Genomic DNA, 20,332 nt, shown 5'->3' with positions numbered 1-20,332 from the left:
ACTTTGTTTTTTGGATCATTTTCTGCATGTGTCACTTGTACATATGTGGCAACTGTGACAAATATTTACTCAGATACGTGTCCAGATGCTCCGAAAGACAGTTGTATGACATCTTGTTCCTGACACCACGGGAACCATTACATAAACCCAAGCCTGAATAAAGTTAAAGTGTGTTAAAAACCATTACTGACACTTGTTTTAGAAATATACTACTGCATGTTTCATATAGATTATTTTCCCTTGAAAACATCTGTGAGACATAGTGTCGAAGTATTAACGCTGCATGAGAGGAAAGCAGATAGGAAAATATGTGTTTCCTGCAATACGGATTTAAATCTAAACTTAAACCTTTTATGTGCATTTTAAGTTACCGAATAATATTTAATGCAATGCGATAAAAGCATCTAATTTTAATGGAAAAAGTTTAAATTTAATAAACCCTGTAAACCTCTAGTAGTTCGAGTAACTGTAACTGATCCATTATGAAAGTCCCAGAGTTGAATATTCTTTAAGATTGTGCAAACCTAATTGGTAATCAAATTGAATCTCTTTTGTAAAAACGGTTTGCGTAAGACCAATGGCTTCTAAATTTGATAATAATGTTATAATGTTTTAACGTTCACTGTGACGAAATAGTGACTTTAAGCGAAATGTACGTTATTTCACGATCCAGTTATACCAATTCTGGCATAATTGATGTTAGAAACAATAAGCTGACCATTGTCATTAAATACTAGTGATCCTGATGAAGGTGAAGTTTGATACTACTAGAAGAAATACAAGTGACAAAACCTGTTCAATAATCATAAGATATCTCTGTTGCAAGCAGAGCGCATTGTACGATTACGACTGTAAGCATGTTTTTATGTATCACTATTAAACAGTGACGATACCAGATGTTCTGTAAAGGTGAGCGCGTACTGTTAGGATTGTCTACATAAAGTCAGAGGACATCAACTGGGCACGATGGCGTCCGAAACAGTTGGGTTTCACTGAACACAGACTCCTTGAAACAGAATGTGATGGATGTAACATAGTAACAGCGCCTATTTTTGTTATTTGGACACTTCGTTTGCTAATTATATTCCGTGTGTCAAATCGTTCAAGAGGACCTAACATTCTGAATCAGTTAATTCAACTGCAGTCTGTGTTTTACTAGCACTGTAAAATGTATATGTTAGGTTGGTGGAATAACATACACGTGTGTTGTGGCCATTACCATTGAGAAAACCTAATAGAAGTGATAAGGATCAAAATGGTACAGGTCAATGTTTTATTCAAATAATGCAATATATTGAACATAAAGATCATTCAATAAGAACTGTACATTATACACAATGAAATAAATAAATTATTAACATATTACAATAATCTCAAGATCATTTTGGGACATGCCAGGTGTTCAGATGCTTCTAGCTCGCTAACGACGGCGCTGTCTGAGTGACTTCTTCATCACGAACTCCTGCAACAAATGACAAACGAAAAGGGCTTAGTTCTATTCTTACAGTGTCAACATTGAATAACTCAGGGACCAACTCACTGCTTCATCACTGACCAGTAGACATGTTATACACGTACGCCAAAGGGGCACAACTCTGCACAGCGAATTGCTGATTGGCACACAGCTAGGCCTCAGGTGTTTAGCTTTGTTTGTTTGTTTGTTGTTTAACGACGCGATCAGCAATATGCCAGTTATATGATGGCGATCTGTAAATAATCGTGTCTGGACCAGATAATCCAGTGATTGACAGCCTGAGCATCAATCCACGCAATTCGATTACGATGATACGCACAGCCAGGCCATTGGCCTGACCAACCAATCCGTTAGTCGCCCCTTACGACAAGTATAGTCTTCACGTGAATTGACGACAAGTATAATCGCCTTTTACGTCAAGCATGGGTTGCTGAAGACGTATTCAAACCCGGATCTTTAAGGGTGAGTAATTTAGCCACAGATGTGATATGTAATATATTTTATTTTTAACCATGTTTGGTTGTAGTAAGAATTTATTACTATTTTAAACATTATAGGCCACGAACTGTTTCATTCTACTTACATTGAGCTCTTCAGTGAACTGGTCATCACTTGGTTTGGTTTGATTTGCAGATCTCCATTTGATGTTAGGCATATACTGAAACACAGTGAAATATAGGTAGTTTTGTGTTGAGTGTGTTAATTGTGCTATTTCAAGTTGTTTGGTTATTTTTCTCTACCAGTGAACGATGGCGTACGAGAAGTATATACCTTGTCGTAGTATTGCTTGATGGTTTCTCTGTCCGGGGTGTATCGGTCTACAGCATTCTTCACCCTGTCAACATAGGCGTCCACCTCGGGAAGGGAGTCCAGAGACTTGAGTGGGATGGGCAGGTACACATCCATCTGGATTTCACCATGCTCAGGGTCCCACACAGTGACCTTGGATTTCTCCAGAAAGTTCAGGTACTGTCGGTATTTCTGGATCTCCTCCTCAACCATCTCCTTGATGATCTCATAGATGCTGCTGAGGTGCTCTTGTAGATTTTCCTCCACCTGCCAGTAGTTGTATGCCCACACACCCTGAAAGAGGAATACGTATCGTTTGCATCCTTTTATCTTTATCGAACATTTAGGTTTATGTTAACTTACATTCTTTGTGGTATATCTGTATGCTTCAGTAGCATTGGAACCTACACATATCACCCAGTAAAGTTTAACAACTTGAGTTGATGATGTCAATTTTTCATATTTCAAGTTACCTCTTGGTAAACGTTGTTGGCGACAGATCTCATGTGTTTGACATCTTCATGTTCCAGGACATTGGCGAGATTGCTGTTGATCATCTCACGGGCATTGTAGATAACAGAGTTGTATTTCTCGGGGATGTTCCAGCTATTTACTCTCTCCTGGACCATTGTGATGTACCTTTGGTAGTCGATGTCAGACATTCTGGCTTTCAGGGCAATAAGTCTCGGGTGGTTCTTGATTCTGTTTATGGATTCTGCAAACACATAGCCCAGAATACTCATGTATGATATTGGTATAGAGAACGACATTTTACTTTCTTCACCATCACAACTACAAATATAGATACAATTGTATTGTATAGATCTGTCCAGATCCGTAGTATCTGATACAATAGACTTGTACCTGAAACTCCATCCTGGATTCTTTGAGATTGGAATTGGTATTGATCCTTGAGGGCTTTCAGTTGGTCATCAATCTTGCCAATAAAATCAACAGCGGATCTCACACTATAATCGATGACAGTCTAAAATAAAAAGAAACTTTCATTGAGCAAGTTGTGTATGTAAGGAATTTATAGACGCCTTAATATAAATTCAATGGTTGGGATGCTAATGTGATCTAAAGTGTTACTTTGCAACACTGTATTTCAATGTCATTTCCCAGTGAATGAGAATCAAGGCATTTTACCTTTAGCGTAGTAAGGGACTGGGATACCATCTCTTGGTACTCTCTGTTGATTGGGTAGTTCTTCACTTCCTCCAGGTACGAGGTCATTGCCTCGCTGATCTTGGCAAACCTGGCTTTTGTAGCCGTGACAAAATCCTTGTAGCTCTCACTGTTAATATAACATAAAAAGAACATGAAAATATACAAAGCAATGTAAGCAATGTAAATGCTCCTTCAAAACTATTCCCAATTCTGCCAAAATAGTAAGAAAAAGCAATTACTTACAATGTGGATAGGAATGTTTCTCCCAGGTCTGCAATATAGAGGTCGTTTCGGCTATACATGCGCCTGATGTCACGTCTGATGTCATCTAGCTGCGCCTCAATGCTTGCCATCTCTCTTTCAATGAGCGTTACGAAAGGGGCAATGTCCTCACTGAAAGCTGTAGCAATTCGTTGGTATTTCCCAGTGATTTCTCGTCCAACAGATTCATAGATGTCATGGAATTCACTCTTTTCCTTCTGACCAAACCTCCGGACCTTGTCAGTCAAGTACTCCTGCGTTTCCTGAACAACTTCTGGTCTCCAAGAGATCCTGGTGTGGAGGATTCTTGATGTGTTAAGACGAACGAACACAAGACTGTCGGTGAGTCGTCTGCTGTTGGTTGTACTATACAGTTCAGCTTTCACTGCAGTTGAGTTGATGTAGTTGGCATGCAAGTTGATAGTGTTACTTGGGTTATCTGAAAATCACAGTTCCATAATGAATAATAAATAATAAAAGTGTGTAAGTTAAACTATAAGCATATTGTGACATGAATCGCAAGACAACAACGTTTATATTTCAGCGATGTGATACAACAACCAGTTTCAGTTTGTTTAGTTACCAAGGTCATAGTTCGTCTGGAAGTCAACAAATCTCCTCTCCTTGTCAAAAGTCATCACACATTTGAGAGTGCGGTCATCACCATAATTGTTACTGATTCTGAGACGATAGGGGTTGGTGGTGTCAACCTCTCCTGACAGAGTCATCGTCGTCAGAGGAGACATCATCTATGGACAAAAACAATACACATCTACAACTGTTTCCTTTTCATTGCCATAATCGCATCTACTTTTAATATTTTTGATCCACAAAATATCATAATGTTAAAGGAAGTGATGAAATCTTTCTGGCCAGCGGGTTTTCCATCATAAGCTTAGGAAACTTGCAATGCCATTTAGTAGAGGCCAGCATGTCTACGTGTCTGATTTTGATGTTGTTCAAACCGTTATGTCATAAGACAGAGAGAGAAAAGTTGAATTGTTTCCAAAATTGGAATTGATTAATTTCTATGCAAAGTGTATTGTATCCGTACCTGAAGATCAAGTTGCTTTCTGATCCGGTTGATTTCACCACGCAGAGCAAAGTTCTTACGCTCACGTCTGGCAGTCAGGTACTTGGCATTCATACCACCAGTGTACTTCTCTCTGGACATTCCAATATTGGATGTCAGACTCACATCAACATCAGTGTAGGGGTGTGAAATCGCCACTGTCATGCTGTAGTTCTTGTTGGAATAGCCATATGAAATGTCCTCAACTTTGGAGCTGAGGGTGAGAGTCTTTCTGGAGTCTGAAGAGTAAGAGAGTTCTGTCTTGCCATCAAAGAGGGTTCGTCCATCATTCAATGTCAACTCAGTGTCAACCTTGATGTCCTGTAAAAACAAGTCAGTTGCATGTTGACATAAGTTACGTTAATTAATTTCTTATATCAAGATATGCAGCACTGAAATTCAAATTCAGTGTTGACAAGTGAGTGATTGAATATTGCTTAACGCCACATCAGCAATTTTGCAGGTATTCACGGCGATCATTGTTGACAAGACTGAAAGGAATAAAAATCGCCTTGACCCACCTTTCCAATGGAAGGCAGTTTCAGGCTAAGCTCGGCTCTCTTTTGGACGTCAGATGGAGAAAGAACAGCTTTAATACCAACTTGTTTCGTCTGATCACGGACAGCATCCCAGAAGAAGGTACCATCCATTATCTTTCTTCCACGGGCATTGCTGAATGAACCATCCATTTGGAATCCCCGCACAGGAGTTCCCAGGCGTAGTGATCCATCGTACATTGTGCTGTATCTGCGACTCTTATCAGTCAGGTCCAGATCATAGGAGAACATCTGTCCGGCATCTTCATTCCAAATAAGTTGGCCCACACTCTTGGTCTGACTTCCACTCTTGGCAATTGTACCAGTGACACCGAGTGTTCTAGCAGGGTGGATTAATTTGATTGTCATAGCCTTATCAATGGTGTTTCTTCCACTTTGGTCATTGAGGGAAGTTTGGAACCTGACATTGCTCTCTGGTTCATCTCTATCCCAGTTGACAAACAGATCAGTGTCGATGCTGTTGTCTGCAAACTCACCAGACACAGTGTACTGCATGGCTCTTGGCTTCCTGAATGTAATAATGCTTTCGTGCTTGTTTGCCTTGTGGTACTCCATGTCTACATCCAGGACAGTCTCTCCGTTGTAGTCAGCTTCAATCGTCTGAGTTGACCTTTCATTCCCTCGACTGTGTTGGATTTTCAGTGCTGCTTGTCTCAAAGGTTTAAAAGGCGTAGACAAAGAAGCATCTGCAGATAACTGTTTCTCCGCGAAGTTGCTTGAGTATACGTAGGATCCATCCAGAGTTATCTGCTTCCTCGGCGCCCAGGCAGCTACAATGTGGGATCTTTGTCTGCTTCTTCTCAGCGTGTTTTCTACAGAGAGTTTAAGGTTGTCTGTGAGAGAAACTAAGGCATCCATTTCAAATGGAGATGTGTAGTGAAGAGCAGCTTCTCCAGACACTGTACTAATGAGTGGAGATTTCATGTCCAATGTGGACCTGAAGTTCTTCCATTCTCCATTATGGGTGATTGAAATTTCATTGTTGTCAAAGTTTTCCAGAGGGGTTTTAAGTGTAGCTGTGGCTGTCATCGGAGATGTTGAGAGGTCAACTGTAGAGTCCAAAGAGAATGTATTCCTTCTTCCTGTACTTAGCTTACTGACCAAGACATACCTGTCCATGGACTTTCCCATACTCATTTCTGCACTCATTTTTCTTTGCGACCCATACTGAACGTCAGCATTGCACTTTAGAGAGTTACTATCTCCTCTATGCCTGTATTCGACCTTTGTAAACTCATAACTGCTAAATGGAGTTTTCACTTCAATACTTGACTGGATACGTCTCAACCTATTGTTCATGTGGTTGATTTTTCCAGATAGTTCCTTACCATCCATGTACCTAATAGTTCCCTCCGATGAAAAGCTATTTAGGACACCAGAGTGATCAAACTTGAGTGCAAGATCTGTGAAATCTTCAAAGGGAGTAACAACGCTGACTTCTCCGTGAATGTTGTCATCAGATCTGAGAGCTGCTTTAATGTTAATGTTTTTGTCACCGCAGTTTGCTGTGAGGAAGGCTGTGAGGTCCTCAAGTCGCCCATGCTTCCCAAGTTTGATGGCATAGTTGTTTCCACTTCCGGCCATAGTATACGCAACATTACTTTCCATGTTGATGGCAAGATCTTCCATGTTGAACACCACATTACCTGTGAGTGTTGCATCTCGACCCATGTTGGCAGACACCTGGCTTTTAAAGTTGGAAAGGATGCCATTATGATCAATGTTGAATGTTATTTCCTGTATGTATGGGTCTCTTAGTACAAAGGCTGTAACAAGACGTCTTCCTGTGAAACGGTTGTTCAGAGATACCTCAGAGACAGCATCACGAAGAGAAATCTGTGCACCTGTCCTAAGATTCCTCAAAGTGCCTTCCCTGTTTGCTTTTATCTTAAGACTCTCATAGCCTTCCATGTTTGTGAGGATGACAAGATCTAATTTGCTTGACTCTCCATGCATAACACTAGAATCAGCAGTCATGGTCTTTCCAGCCATCTCAAACTCTGCGTGGCTTTTACAGTTACCAAGAGGACCTTCATGGGAGATAATCAGTTTGGAGACCTCAAAGGATTGAAATGGTGTTCTGACTTCAGCTGACACATCTATCTTAGGAGATTTCATTGCAGAAACTTCAGCTGTAATTTTCTTGCCTGTACCATATTGAACTTCAGCATTAGCTGATATGTTTTCATCATTCATTGTGTGATGGTAAGTAGCTGATTTGGAACCAGTAAATGGTGTTCTGATCTCTGCTTTAGTATCAATCCTTCTTATGCCATTATGAGAGAATGCAACAGTGCCTTCAGCAGCTTGTCCATCCATGTACCTGATGACACCCTCGCTATTGAATCTGTTCATATTCCCTGAATGTTTCACGGTCATACCAATGTCTCTGAATGGCTCAAAGGGTGTTTGGATCGTAAGACTTCCATCTATATCTGTGATCATCTTTAGTGCTCCTCTGATTTCAATACGCTTGCCATTGTATTCTCCAGTCAGGTGGCTGTTCATGTTGTTTGCCTGTCCTTCTTTGTGGAATGTTATTCCGATGTTCCTGCTACCTTGATCATATTTTAATCGAAGGTTTGTATTAAAATCGATGGTTGGTTTCCTCAGGGTAAATCCTGTTTGAGATGACAGAGAATATGTACTACCAACAGACCCTTCTAACTTTGTTGTAAAGCTTGTGAGTTGCCCATTGTGATCAACTGACATGTGGATGTCATCGGTGAAAGGTGCTTTGATCAGTAGCACAGAATCAAGTGATGAAGATGTCAATCTGTTGGTGAAAGTGGCTTCAATTTCCTGTGCATCAGCATATGTCAGGGTGAGACCTGATTGCAGGCTCCTTATTCCCCCTCTCCTGTAGACCGATGCTTTGGTTTCCTCAAAGTTGGTAAATGGTGTCTTCAGTGAGAAGGAACCCTTTGTCCTGTCTCCATGTTTAAATTTAATGTCCATTTCACATGTCTTATCGCTGTTAAATTGAAGCTCTGCATGACTCTTGAAATCAGTTGGTTCACCTTCATGACGAATGGAGGCTGATAGTGTCTTTAAACTTCTGAAGGGTGTTACAATCATAACTGATCCATCAATATCATTGTTCCATGACAGTTTTAGAAGTCCTGTTATTGGTCTATAGGGTGCATATGTCACATCAAAATCAGACTCGATACCTCGACGGCGAAGGGCATGATTAAAACTTACAGAAACATGCTCAATGTTTTCAAATGGTGTGCTGAGCATTATATTCAGATGAATATTTTCTAGTGAATTCAGTTGATATGTGACATCAAGGAACAATTTCTCCTTTGGGTGGTACTCAACCTCAATTCGAGAGTGCCTCTTGCCATTGTTCTGTTTCTGGCTCGAGAGGATCATCTGCATATATCGAAGTGTTTCAAGGGGAGTATCGATTCTAAGCTTTCCTGAAACATCTGAATTGGCATAGTTCCAGTTCATAACTGCAGCATACTTCCCAGTGGTTGGCTGAAGCTCAAAATCCGCTCTGCTGTCAAAGGTCATGAGTCCACCACTGAACTCGATTCCTGCATCCAGCACACTCAGATCATCAAAAGGTGTCTTGAGGGTTACTCTTGCCTTCTTTACCAATCCAGTGTTGATGTGAGATTCCAGTTCAATGGATTTTCTGGGAGCATAATCTAAGCGAGCATCTGACAGCCATTCACTATTTTCATATTTGTGAGAAGACTTGAGCAGAATGTTTCTGAAGTTCCTGTATGGAGTGGTAATTCGAAGCTCACCATCAAGGTTTTCAATTGATGCAAGATCAATCGACCCATCTGCTGAAATCATTTTGCGTGGCGCCCATTCAAATTCTAAGTGGCTAGACATCGGGTAAGAGTTGTATCTTGAGTTGAATTTTCCTTTCAGGTCTTGTGTGACTGGTGTAGTAATGATAAAGTCAAATTCTGCCAATTCAGTTGATCGCCTGTAGTTGATCTCACTTGATGCAAGGGTGGATTTGTCCTTCTTGAAATGAGAAATGCTACGGATATATCCTCTGCCAACGGCATTGTTCAAAGAGATGTCAATATCCCTCACAGGTTCCCATGGTGTTTGAAGAACGATGCCTCCTGTTGTAGTGTATCTTGCAGAAGAGTCATGATTGCCAGACAGATCGAAATGAACTTTTCGCTCTCTTCCCCACTCAGATGTCAAAGTGGTCTTTAACTCTCTTTCTGTGTTTCTGTGAGACCATGTGTTCGTCATTCTTATCTTTGGTGCCATAAGGGTTAATTCTCCAGCATTTTGGTACTGCCAGCCAGTCAGAGCATGTGTCATACCAAGGTTATATTGATACCGATCACCATTTACATCAGCTGTAACTTCTGTCACAAATTTCCTGTTATCATCTTTGTGTTCCATTTGTAGGGCGATAGACTTCATTTTGGGAATGTTGGACATCAGAACCAAACTGCCTTCAACATCACGATCATATAAGTCTCCTTTGTTTTGAGCAGAGATGGTGAATTCAGCATTTCTTCCTTCAAAGGCCCCTTTGATGTTGGTATTCAATCTTTGGTCAGAGATAGAATGTTCCAGTTCAGCATTCATTCGTCCGTATCCTTTGAAGGGTGAGCTAGCTGTTATTCTTAGATCAATGCTCTTGGGGGAGTATGGCTTCTTCAAAACAATGGCACCATTGATTGCATTTCCTTGAGAACCCCAAATCAATTTGGCTGTTGAAGTGTACTTTTGGGGACGATTATCAGCACTCATTTCAGCTGACATTTCTTCGAACTTCTTGAAAGGTGTTTGCAATTTGATAGAACCTTGAATGTTCCGACTGTTGTATGACCCTTGGTTGCTGTACGTAGTGTCAAGAGAGATCTGTTTCTTAGATGACCAGGAGAAGTCAGCATGGGAAGTCAAGGTATTTCCACCCTGGTGTTTAACATTCAGTTTCAGGACTCTTGACGGATATTTCAGTGATAGAGATGAATCAATATCGCTGACTGATTTGTAGTCAATGCTGCCTTGTGCATTTACTTTCTTCTGAGTGTCATTGTTAGCATCCCATTTCGCATCAACAGATCCAGCATAGATAGTTCCCTTTTTGCCACCCTCTACTTCAACAACGATGTGGCGGGCTGGGTAGGTAAGATCCAGTGACCATTTTCCTTTTGGATCCTTGGTATATTTGTAGGCTGTAGCAACACCATAGGACTTCTTGGCATGATCCACCTTTCCTGAAACCCTAAAGTCTTTGAGGTCCAGATCTATCTCACCCATAACCCTTGTTGGATTCATGGAATGAAGATTAATCTGTGAATCCACACTGTGGATGGTTCCCCTTTGTTTACTGTAAGTTGTGACAACCGTCGACTTGGCTTTGTCCAGTTTGAGAGTGATTTGATGTGTAAAATCTCTTTTCTTCTGTGTGAGATCAGTCTTCAAGTTGATATCTTTGAATGGGGAGTCCAAATTGAAGATACCAGACATTTTCATGGCCTTCTTGCTGCTGTCCTTTAAGTTAAGGAAGGCTTTTATTGCCTTACCTTTAGCATAGTCTAGTTGCACGTTTGATACAAGGATGTTCTTATCATGCTTGTGTTTTCCCTTCAGTCGGATGTCAACTTTCTGAAACGAATAAATAGGCAATGTATAGCATGATTGTTTTGAAATGCTTAGATAACTCACTTAAAATAACATACACTGAATTCCTCTTCTAGATACTGTCTTAAATTATACAGGGTTCAAATTGCTTCAGTACAGGTTAGCACAACTTACTTGATCAGTTATCATTTCCAGACATGGATATGTAAAACTCCACACAGGTTTTTCATTCATGGTTATTATAGAGTCACATATATGGTCACAATACTTTCAACAAAATGTTGAAATATTTAATGTTTATTAAATATACTATTTTGGGATCTTTTATTAGTACTTTAGAAGGTTGGTTCGGATTGGAGAAATATTTTCCCATTGAAATAAATTTTCAAGTATAGTAGTAGTGTTTGGTGCTTGCTATAATTCCTTAAGGATGTGTCCAGTTTGCATCAAAGTAATCATGTGAAAATGCTTAGGTTTTGCCTTTTACGCCAAATGGAATCTGTTTAATCGAAACTGATCATTCTCTTGTGTTGACATTTATCATAAATGTAAAAGATGGACTCCACACTTTTGTTAAAAATAGACCCTTTACTTTTTAAATATGATTCAAATTCTACCAAGACAGGCATGTTTACACACACACACACACACACACACACACACACACACACACACACACACACACACACACACACACACACACATACATACATATATATATATATATATATATATACAAGCAGTTCACAGCTACAAGCAAACCTTCAGATACAAACAAACCGTATTTTTACTTCAGATAAATGTTTGGTTTAATAAACAATGACAGTAACACATATACTTTAGAACTCGAATATCTTCAGCACTATCTATCTTTGACATACCTTTAGTGGGAATTTAGCTTGCATGTCATATTTGACGTTTGCTGATTTGGCTCCCACTTCGTGGTTGATATCAACTGTAGTAGAGATTGTTTTAATTGAATCCTTCTGCTTCTTTCCATACTTCAGCTGCATGCTACCTCCAGTCTGTTTTTTGTTGTGGGTGAAGTCCAGATCTGTTTGGAAGTTCCAGTCCTTGTTTTTCTTCGACACGAAGTTTCTGAAGAGGCAGAATGTACACTTCAGATTTTGTGAAAAAATGGCCAACCCTTTCCATAATCAAATGAAATAAGAATCAATTGTACATTGTCAATTGCATGTGTTTATGAATCACTATCAAACAGTGATCATACCGAGTGTTTGCGAGAAGGAGAGCGTATCCTGCCCCACCCCATAAACACATGCCAAGGCAAATTTGGAAATGTTCCCCATACGTCTACCATAAAACATTTTGAAAGCTTTACAAAGGCATTGATTGTTATTACCCTGATCTAACAGCCTTTGAATAAGAAATCTTTGAAATCTCTGTTGGAATATTGCACGACATAAAGATAAAGTTGGCTATTGGAGTGTTGAAATTACCCTCCTTGTCATACGGTCTTGTGGATAGCTTTTTTATACAAAGGTGACTCTGACCAGATGTTACTACTTTTATTTCTCGTTCATATAGTTACATCAGTTGAAGGGAGTTGGCTATTTGATAAATAGTAAACGATATTATATTAGCTGAAACTAAAGTTACACTTATAAGCCAGATTTCCTCGCTTTGATTCAGCCCATTCGACCTATTTTTGTTATTCATATGCATAATAAAACAGATCAGCAAAAACGGGAGTACAATTGGTGCCTACCTTTTCCCCTAAATGTCTTATCTGCAAATGTCACATAGATGGTAATTTTGTAAATTGATATCAATGAATGAATGTGGATTTGTACTTACGCATTCAGGTTATATTTCAACGTTGACTTTGTACTTCTGTTGGTAAATTTGGAACTGATATCAAACTTATTTGGTTTGATGGACTTCAAGGCAGGAACACTGTAGTCGACGGTAAGTTTGGAGGACACAATATTCTTCTTCTTCAGATCAACGCCACCCTCAAGTCTGACATTGACGAACCTGGATCTCACTCTAACTGAACCTTTGTATTCGACATTTTTTCGACTGTTGACTCCGAGTTTCCCTATGAAATAAAATAGAACATGCAGTTAGACGTTGACGTTGGTTATATACATTTTATAATCATAGTAATTACAAAGATTACTAATCGATTACTAAGGAAAACATGTCTCTGGAATGACGCCGATAAATCAACTTACATGAGGCTGTGAGTGGCTTAGGAAGGACCTTATAGATGGAGAGGGACATGTTACCCTCGATCAGTTTCTGAGGCTTGTAAAGGGAGGTTCCATTGAGGTTGATCAGTTCATACTCAGGCATTGAGACAACAAATCTTGGGATGATTTTGATGATGGGGTTATTCTTGCCAGTGTTCTTGTGGATGAGGCTGGCATCAAGGCTGTAGCCTTCTTTCTTGCCCAAATTGAGTACAACTGTCATGCTTCTTTCATTCTTGGTGTTCTGGAGGTTAGCTGTAGGAACGAAATCATGAACCACAAGTTAATTTGTAACATTCATAAGGAAGTAAGGCAGCTCAGAAATGACGTGCTGTGAAAAATGAAATGATAAATGTTTAGATAAACTTACATTTGAGCATGACTGGCTTGGCAGTGATTCCTTCAAGAGACAGGTCAATGGTTGCTTTCCTAGATTCCTGAGTGTTTACAGAGCCAGACAGAAGAATAACTTTGGCTCCTGGTTGTCTGATCTCAAAGCGTGGTTTGTATGTCACAGCATCCTTTCCTTTGACTATCTTCACTTGTCCCACTAAGCCATACTCATCTTTGTCATCCAACAAAAGGTTACCACCAACTCCAAGCAGCTTTTGGTCAGTGTCCAAATTGCCTGAAAGTAGATACACAATGTCTTAGTTAAATAACGGTCATTGAGACGGATATAGGGACGTTGTTGACATACTATTGAATTATATATGTTTTGATTCTCAATAACCGATGGTAGGGTGGACGAATGACATTGCCTTATGGTGACATAAAAACACAGTACAGTACTGTACAAATGTACTTTTCCTTTGTATTTGTAAGGTATTTGTGTACCTCTTACTGTTGCCTTTTTCCAGGGTGAAACTACCTCCAGTTCCAACTCCTTATTCTTGTAGTTGACAGTAACATCCATGGACAGGGCTCTGTTTACTCTAGATCCAGGAGTGTCAAAAGCAAGTTTAGCTGTGCTGGAGACCTTGTTCTGAACAAACCAGGTTAGATTTGTATATGTAATAGGGAAATGAAATATAGTTTAATCAATAGCTCATAATGTATCCACATGATGGAAATAGAAACATTCCTGAAACTTTAAGCACAATAGATTTATATGTCCAATAGTCTGACAAATATGTGGTAAATGTTAGTTTATGGGTATGATACTAAACTACACTTACCTCAGTGCGCTTAGCCAGAAGTGTATAGCCACTGTGTGAGTCTCTCTTTATAAGAGTCATGCTGTAGGAAAATGGACCAGTGAATGGAAAGTAGGGAGCTCCATTTGTTAAGGATGCATTGGCCCATTGGAATTCATTGCACAGTTCAACACCAGTAATTTGTGCGAGTCTTTCACCTGTGCACAACTTCAAGTCCTGGCGATTTTCTGTGATAAGTTTCTCTTCTTGTTCGAGATCCCCATGAATTGAGAAGAAGGTGGTCCTGAAACACGGAAGAATAGTTGATGTTCAATGTTGCAAAACACATATTTATATATGCATATGCCTAACAAACAGGGAAGCAATTTACAAGAAATAAAACTGTCAAAATGAAGATGCTTTTGCAGCATCCAAACACATCCAGTTCTGAGGAGAATGCCACTGCAGGTGGTACCAACAACCAGTATGATTACAAAGGATTGGAAAAGACATTGGAGTTCACAAAAAGACAGATGGGTAGCCTACATACTTGACGTCAAAGATTTCCATCTTTTGTTGCGGTAGTTCCAGTTTAGCACTGAGAATCTTGCCACGAGTCAGTTCTACACGACCCTTGAGGGCAGTGCTGGAGTGCCAGGTGTTGAAGACACGAAGACCAGACTTTGTCACGAAGGCATCCATACTCATTGTGCCAGCAATCTGTATTGCTCCACTGAAAGTAATGAAGAAACATGTATTCTCTAGCACCAATAACTGAGTGTTAGGTATATGTTATTGTTTTATCTACCATTAACCCGTTCTTATAAAGAACAAAAATACCTTGGTTGGATAGTTCCATCAACGAGGAGACTGCGTGGCTTGGTGGCAACTTTGCGGAGATCTACTTGACCAGAGGCCTTAAAACTGATGGTAGCTGTTCCATTGACGGTCAGGTTGAGGGGGAGACCGGAGCTGGTGGGGATGATCATGCTGCTGTCCAGGATCATCATACTCTGAGTGAAAGAGTAGTCATGCTTCTTAGACATCTTGATCAGAAATTCAAGGAAGTTGAACTTGGAAGCAGACGTCAAGGACTCCATTCCCTTGAAGTGTTTGTACAACATCTCGTTGCCAAAGATCCTCATGTACATGGCACCCCGAAGTTTGTCAAGGTCAGCTCGACTCTGGAAATATAAATGGTCAATGCTAGAGAAGAACCAGTCTAGATTATCTGCTGAAACAGATTCCATTTGGCGTAGATGGTAGATTTGAAACATTATCATCAGCTCATACACTAAATATGTATATTGAGTAGTGTCTTATACAATGTGGCTGTACATAGATAGTCTGTATTGAATGAAGTTCAAAATTACCTGTTCTGTGTTTTTCTTGTTGGAGTTCTTGTCACCAAAGTAGCCGTAAGGCCCCAGATAGGTTTCCAGGAGGTATTCGAGGCCTTCAATGCGACCACCAATTTCCAGCAAATTGATAGAGTTTCCAAAGAGATCCACTGTCAGGTTCATCATTGCAGATCTAGGAACGAAAGACTTCTCAGAAAAGATCAAGTTGCTGTCAACCATGGCACCAGTGTTAAATTTCTCCAGGAAAAGAGAGCCTTCATAGTTGCGGGAATACTTCAGGGTCTCCAGATCAAATTCTCTCTGAAGAGTCTTGTCCTCCAGAATGCGCCTGATTGTCTGCTTCTGTGGACTGGCTGTTTCCATCAGATTGGTAAGATGAGACCAGACAAAGGATCCAACCTGATTAGCTTTCTCTGACGCAAGGGTTTCTTGGATTCTACTGAGGACATCTTCTGAAGGACACCGCATGAGAGCCAGGTAAGCAGCAATTCTCAGCTCAGAGTCCTCCTCTCCATCTCTGTAGATGGTCATCACTTCATTTCTCTGAAATGGATAGAATTTAGTATCAATCAATTCAATGTTCTTATTCGTCAGTAGTCAATCAATGTACAGTAAGAGTAAATATCAAAACGTTATGAAGCAAAACAACTCACATCAGCAGAGCATGGAAGGCGACGGAAGGCTTCGACAGCTGCAACCCGGACTTCTATTGGATTTCCTTCTTTGGTGAAGCAATTTCTGATGCTGTCAACAACTCTTTCTGAGTGACCTGCATTTCCAATGGCACGCAAAGTCATCAGAATTCTATTGAGTTTATTGTCTCTTACATAGCAACCATAGTCAATGTTCTTCTCTAGGCTTGAAAGGATGTTGGTAACAGCAACCTCATCCGAACAGCTTGGGTTATGGCTACAGTAGTTGTTGATCATAGTGGACACAGGTAGCATGGCTTTCAGACTCAATTCAGGGGACTCCACAAGGGCCTATCAAACAGAAAAGCAAGTAGCATATCTTTATTATTTTGCTTCAGTACAAGCTAAGGTTACATACATGTTAAATGTCTCATTATGTCTTACCTTGACATTTTCAAGCATTTCTAATGTTGGATGGTGAATGAGTGCAAGTGAGGTGATCCACATTTCAGCCTGGGTTCCGGTCACATCTTTTCCAGTCAGGAGTTCGGTCAGAAATTGAACAGCAGCGCCTGTGCTTGCCATAGGAATGGCATCAGTGAAGAACTTCCTACAATACACATTAAATGCGGTTGTTGAAAAAGAATCTCTACAGGACTGAGATGCTACTCTTAAACATGATTGATATTTACTGCATTAATACAATAATAACAAGAAGTGTCTTACATGGTGCGCTCATTGTTGTCACTGCAGAGTGAACCTCTCTTGACTTGATTGTAGACACCATTAAGGGTTGTGACATCCATGTTTCTGATAATGTAGACAAGTTCAGAAAAGAGACGTGGTGTGTCTGGTCTGACGTCTTCCCTTGTATCCCTGCAGATTTCCTGGAGTTTGTTTTCTGCCTCCCTCCTTGGTTCAGCACGTTGGCCATTTCCATAAACGTGTTCATAGATCAGACCTGTACGGCTGCCGATCAAATCAGGCCTTGTTGTAACGCCAGATCTCTCAGACTTGAAGTTGAGTCTCTGGAGAACTTTGGTTGTGGCACCATTGGTGTCCTGAGAAAAGGGTCTGAAGGTGTGTGTCTCCGTAATAAGTGCACTCTTTAGGCGACCATTCTTGTCCAGTTCCTGGTCATTTTCGTGTGTGCTCTTCATCAGTGGCATGGACTGGATATCCTGGAGAAGATCCAACAAGGAAATACTGAGCAAGACAACTTGTGAATGGCAATGTACATCATATCGGTTTATGGATGTAACTAAACAAAGTAAATGTAGTTTTCAATAAATATACTCACCGATGGCACTCTGTATGGCATGGCATGGACAGAACTCTGGTAACCATGGCGATCGGTGCATCCAAGAATATCCTTGACTTTCTTGATTGACGTGCTGTACCATCCAGAATTGGTTACTTTGTAATCTGTATAGCAGCTGCCAGCAATATCTCTCTAAAAAGTCAAAATCGGAATAAGTCACATGTCCAACTTATACCTATGATACGATAATTCATCAATCTTTCCTTTTTAGTCAGAAAGGGGAAAAGTGCTGCTTACTTCTTTTATTCTCTGGTCTGTGTCAATACGATCCATGCTGTTTTGGACAGCAGTTAGAAGACCCCTCTTGATGTTGAGAGCCCATGTTGTTTCACCATCAGCTGGACACAGTTCCTCTACCACGCCATCTTGGAAGGAGAATCGAAGGGGGAATCTTTCTAGATTCCTCTTGAATTCCCCAGTTTCGTCAGCATATTTCATGGGGTTGGAAGAATAGGGATCAGATCGGTACACTTTGACATCGTGAAGCTGAGTAGAGGAAATACAAAATACTTGTCACAACTGGCTTCATTTTCACTTTTATGGTGCGTTTCCAATTAAAACGTATACATGTTTGTTACATGCCTTTTTTTAGTTACCTACCCGTAGAGCCATTTCGCACTTCGACAGCACTTCAATGTCAGCACTTGCCCGGATACCAAGAGACGCTCGTTCACTGGAGGCTCCCTCCATGGACGTCTGTGTTTGAACGTTGTACACAAACTCATACGTCGTTCCGGGGACGTAATTAAATTTGGATGTGCCTATAAATAACAACGTTTAGGTTGGCCAGTTTGACTTAAATGTTAGGTGGATGGGAAGCAAACAATGTTAAATGTAACTTATTGCGTCTTCTTTTGTATTTTTGGAAAATGTAGAATATGATATAATGTGGCGAATGCCTTCAGTTTCTTACCTGTGCATGATTTGGCGCATGATGTCATGTCTTCATCTCCTTGTCTCACACTGATAGGGCCTATCACAAAAAGGGTTATTGTTACACAATGTCCAATCACTATAATGCATAAATCCATGCATAACACAAACTGCCGGGTACAAGAAAGTATACACTTGAAATATGGATTTGAACAAAAAACTTCAAACATTATCAAAGCGTTACTGGGCTGTCCTGTTGTGAGATACTCATTGATAGGACATATGCAATGTCGCCAACGATACCCGTGTTAAATACATCACCATCGGATATCCATTTTTGTTTGTTTCATTTCTAGCCACTATTTAACATGGGTGTATGCTTTATTTTGTTGACTCACACGAATCTGAATATACAAGTTCGACTTGGATTTGTAGTACTTCATTTCACAAGAAACCGACTCCGTGGTCTTGTGGTAGAACGTCCGCCCGGAGAGCGGAAGGTCCTGGGTGCGATCCCTGCCGCGCTCGTTATTAAGGGGCTAAAGCAAGGACTGGTCAACTCGGAGTCAGTATACTGTGTCTGAGTGGGGTATTCATGTTAAACTGCTGCATGGTATTTCAGTTAGTTAGCACTATAAATAGGCATCAGTCTGGACTAGTACAATCAGATACACACATACATACACGTGCATGCACGTCGCTATATAAGTGAAGTAATCTTGGACGCGACGTGAAACCCTATTTCACTTCCCCTCATTTCACTAGTAGTGTGTAGTTTATTTCAGTGTCCGGAAGATAAATTGTTAGCTTATGAATCGCAGTAAATAAGTTCCTTAGTTAAAGATAAGGATGATATTATTTAAAACAAAGACTTGCACAATTGTGGGGTGTTAGAGAGAGTAAACCTTTTCGGTCAGTGCTTCAAAATAAACAATTTGTATTCTGTGAAAGGTGGAACAAAGGAACTTATTTTTCCCACAACACGATATTTTTACGACATCAAAACAATTGTTTGGGTAAAATCTGAGGACAAATTGATTTTACTGGAACAAACTATTTTCATCAGAAAAGGCGGCCTGATTCTTCACACACATGCGTTACATCAGGATATGGCGTCCGTGAAAAACAACGAAAAATAAGACTTACTCCTGTAAGTTCACTGCACTAATTGGAACACCATTGTTAAAGATGCATGTCGATGATAAGTAAAATTAGGAGTTTTCAGTATATAGCCTCCATATCGCAATACATTGGTATACTATGTCGCTAATATTAAAGCATTTCATAATGTAAATTAAGACATTTTTGGGCAATATATTACTAATCATAGCATAATATTATACAACGTGTCTTTTCTTCTTTTCTGTGCAATTTTACAAATAATAAGCACAATAATTTTAATAAATCTCACCAAAGCACAATACATTCAGAAACGTTGATATACTTTACAGTAAACGGATTGCTTCCCTTATGTAATAATTCCCATCACTCCATATTCGTCTAACTTCAGTGTTAAACCATCGGTCAGACAACGTAATAAAGTGAACTTACCTGCAATGGCCGTGGCCAGTATGGCGCCGACTACCAGTAAGAAGCTGGCCTCCATGGTGTGAAGCTCGGAGATGTACTAGCTAAGCTTGAGTCTCCGGCGGAGGTGCTCCTTCTTTTATACTTAGCAAGTCCAGTACAGTCAGAGGTCAAAAGTCAGTGTCTATTCTTGTCACGTACTGCGCATCTACGTTATTGGAGGGTTTTGTTAGTATCACACTGCGCATGTCCTGTGGATGCTTACTGCATCATTATTGTCGAAATGGATTATGTTATCAGTACTGATAAACTAACGCTGATTCAGTTGTGCTGATACCGTTAGTATTATTCAGGTATAAGTACATT

The 20,332-nt window shown here is 40.1% G+C and overlaps 1 protein-coding gene across 1 annotated transcript; it reads right to left on the bottom strand.

Moving 5' to 3' along the window:
* Nucleotides 1–1,259: 1,259 nt before the first annotated feature.
* LOC139480492 (uncharacterized) lies at nucleotides 1,260–20,095 on the bottom strand. Its single transcript, XM_071263581.1, has 27 exons — nucleotides 19,991–20,095; nucleotides 18,480–18,539; nucleotides 18,167–18,327; nucleotides 17,804–18,052; nucleotides 17,546–17,698; nucleotides 16,972–17,426; nucleotides 16,690–16,855; nucleotides 16,267–16,596; nucleotides 15,626–16,156; nucleotides 15,093–15,436; nucleotides 14,803–14,985; nucleotides 14,295–14,556; nucleotides 13,954–14,101; nucleotides 13,487–13,744; nucleotides 13,099–13,371; nucleotides 12,719–12,962; nucleotides 11,782–11,998; nucleotides 5,288–10,924; nucleotides 4,749–5,087; nucleotides 4,278–4,443; nucleotides 3,677–4,133; nucleotides 3,413–3,560; nucleotides 3,128–3,248; nucleotides 2,737–2,978; nucleotides 2,246–2,557; nucleotides 2,058–2,132; nucleotides 1,260–1,462 (listed from the first exon to the last, which is right to left on the bottom strand). The coding sequence occupies exons 1-27, from the start codon at nucleotides 20,043–20,045 to the stop codon at nucleotides 1,421–1,423; spliced, it is 11,628 nt and encodes a 3,875-aa protein (XP_071119682.1). The 5' UTR covers nucleotides 20,046–20,095; the 3' UTR covers nucleotides 1,260–1,420.
* Nucleotides 20,096–20,332: the final 237 nt, after the last annotated feature.

The sequence above is a fragment of the Haliotis cracherodii genome, unplaced genomic scaffold (genome assembly GCF_022045235.1).
Source record: "Haliotis cracherodii isolate W230 unplaced genomic scaffold, xgHalCrac1.p SCAF_4, whole genome shotgun sequence".
Lineage (NCBI taxonomy): Eukaryota > Metazoa > Mollusca > Gastropoda > Lepetellida > Haliotidae > Haliotis > Haliotis cracherodii.
This window is presented reverse-complemented; position numbering and strand designations above follow the sequence as displayed.

Excerpts from the sequence above, each read along its gene's own strand:
- LOC139480492 (XM_071263581.1), bottom strand. The coding sequence starts at position 20,045 with ATGGAGGCCAGCTTCTTACTGGTAGTCGGCGCCATACTGGCCACGGCC. Across the intron at positions 18,328-18,479 it reads ATGCGCCAAATCATGCACAG|GCACATCCAAATTTAATTAC; the intron begins GTAAGAAACTGA and ends TGTTATTTATAG. Across the intron at positions 17,427-17,545 it reads TGCCATACAGAGTGCCATCG|GATATCCAGTCCATGCCACT; the intron begins GTGAGTATATTT and ends GATCTTCTCCAG.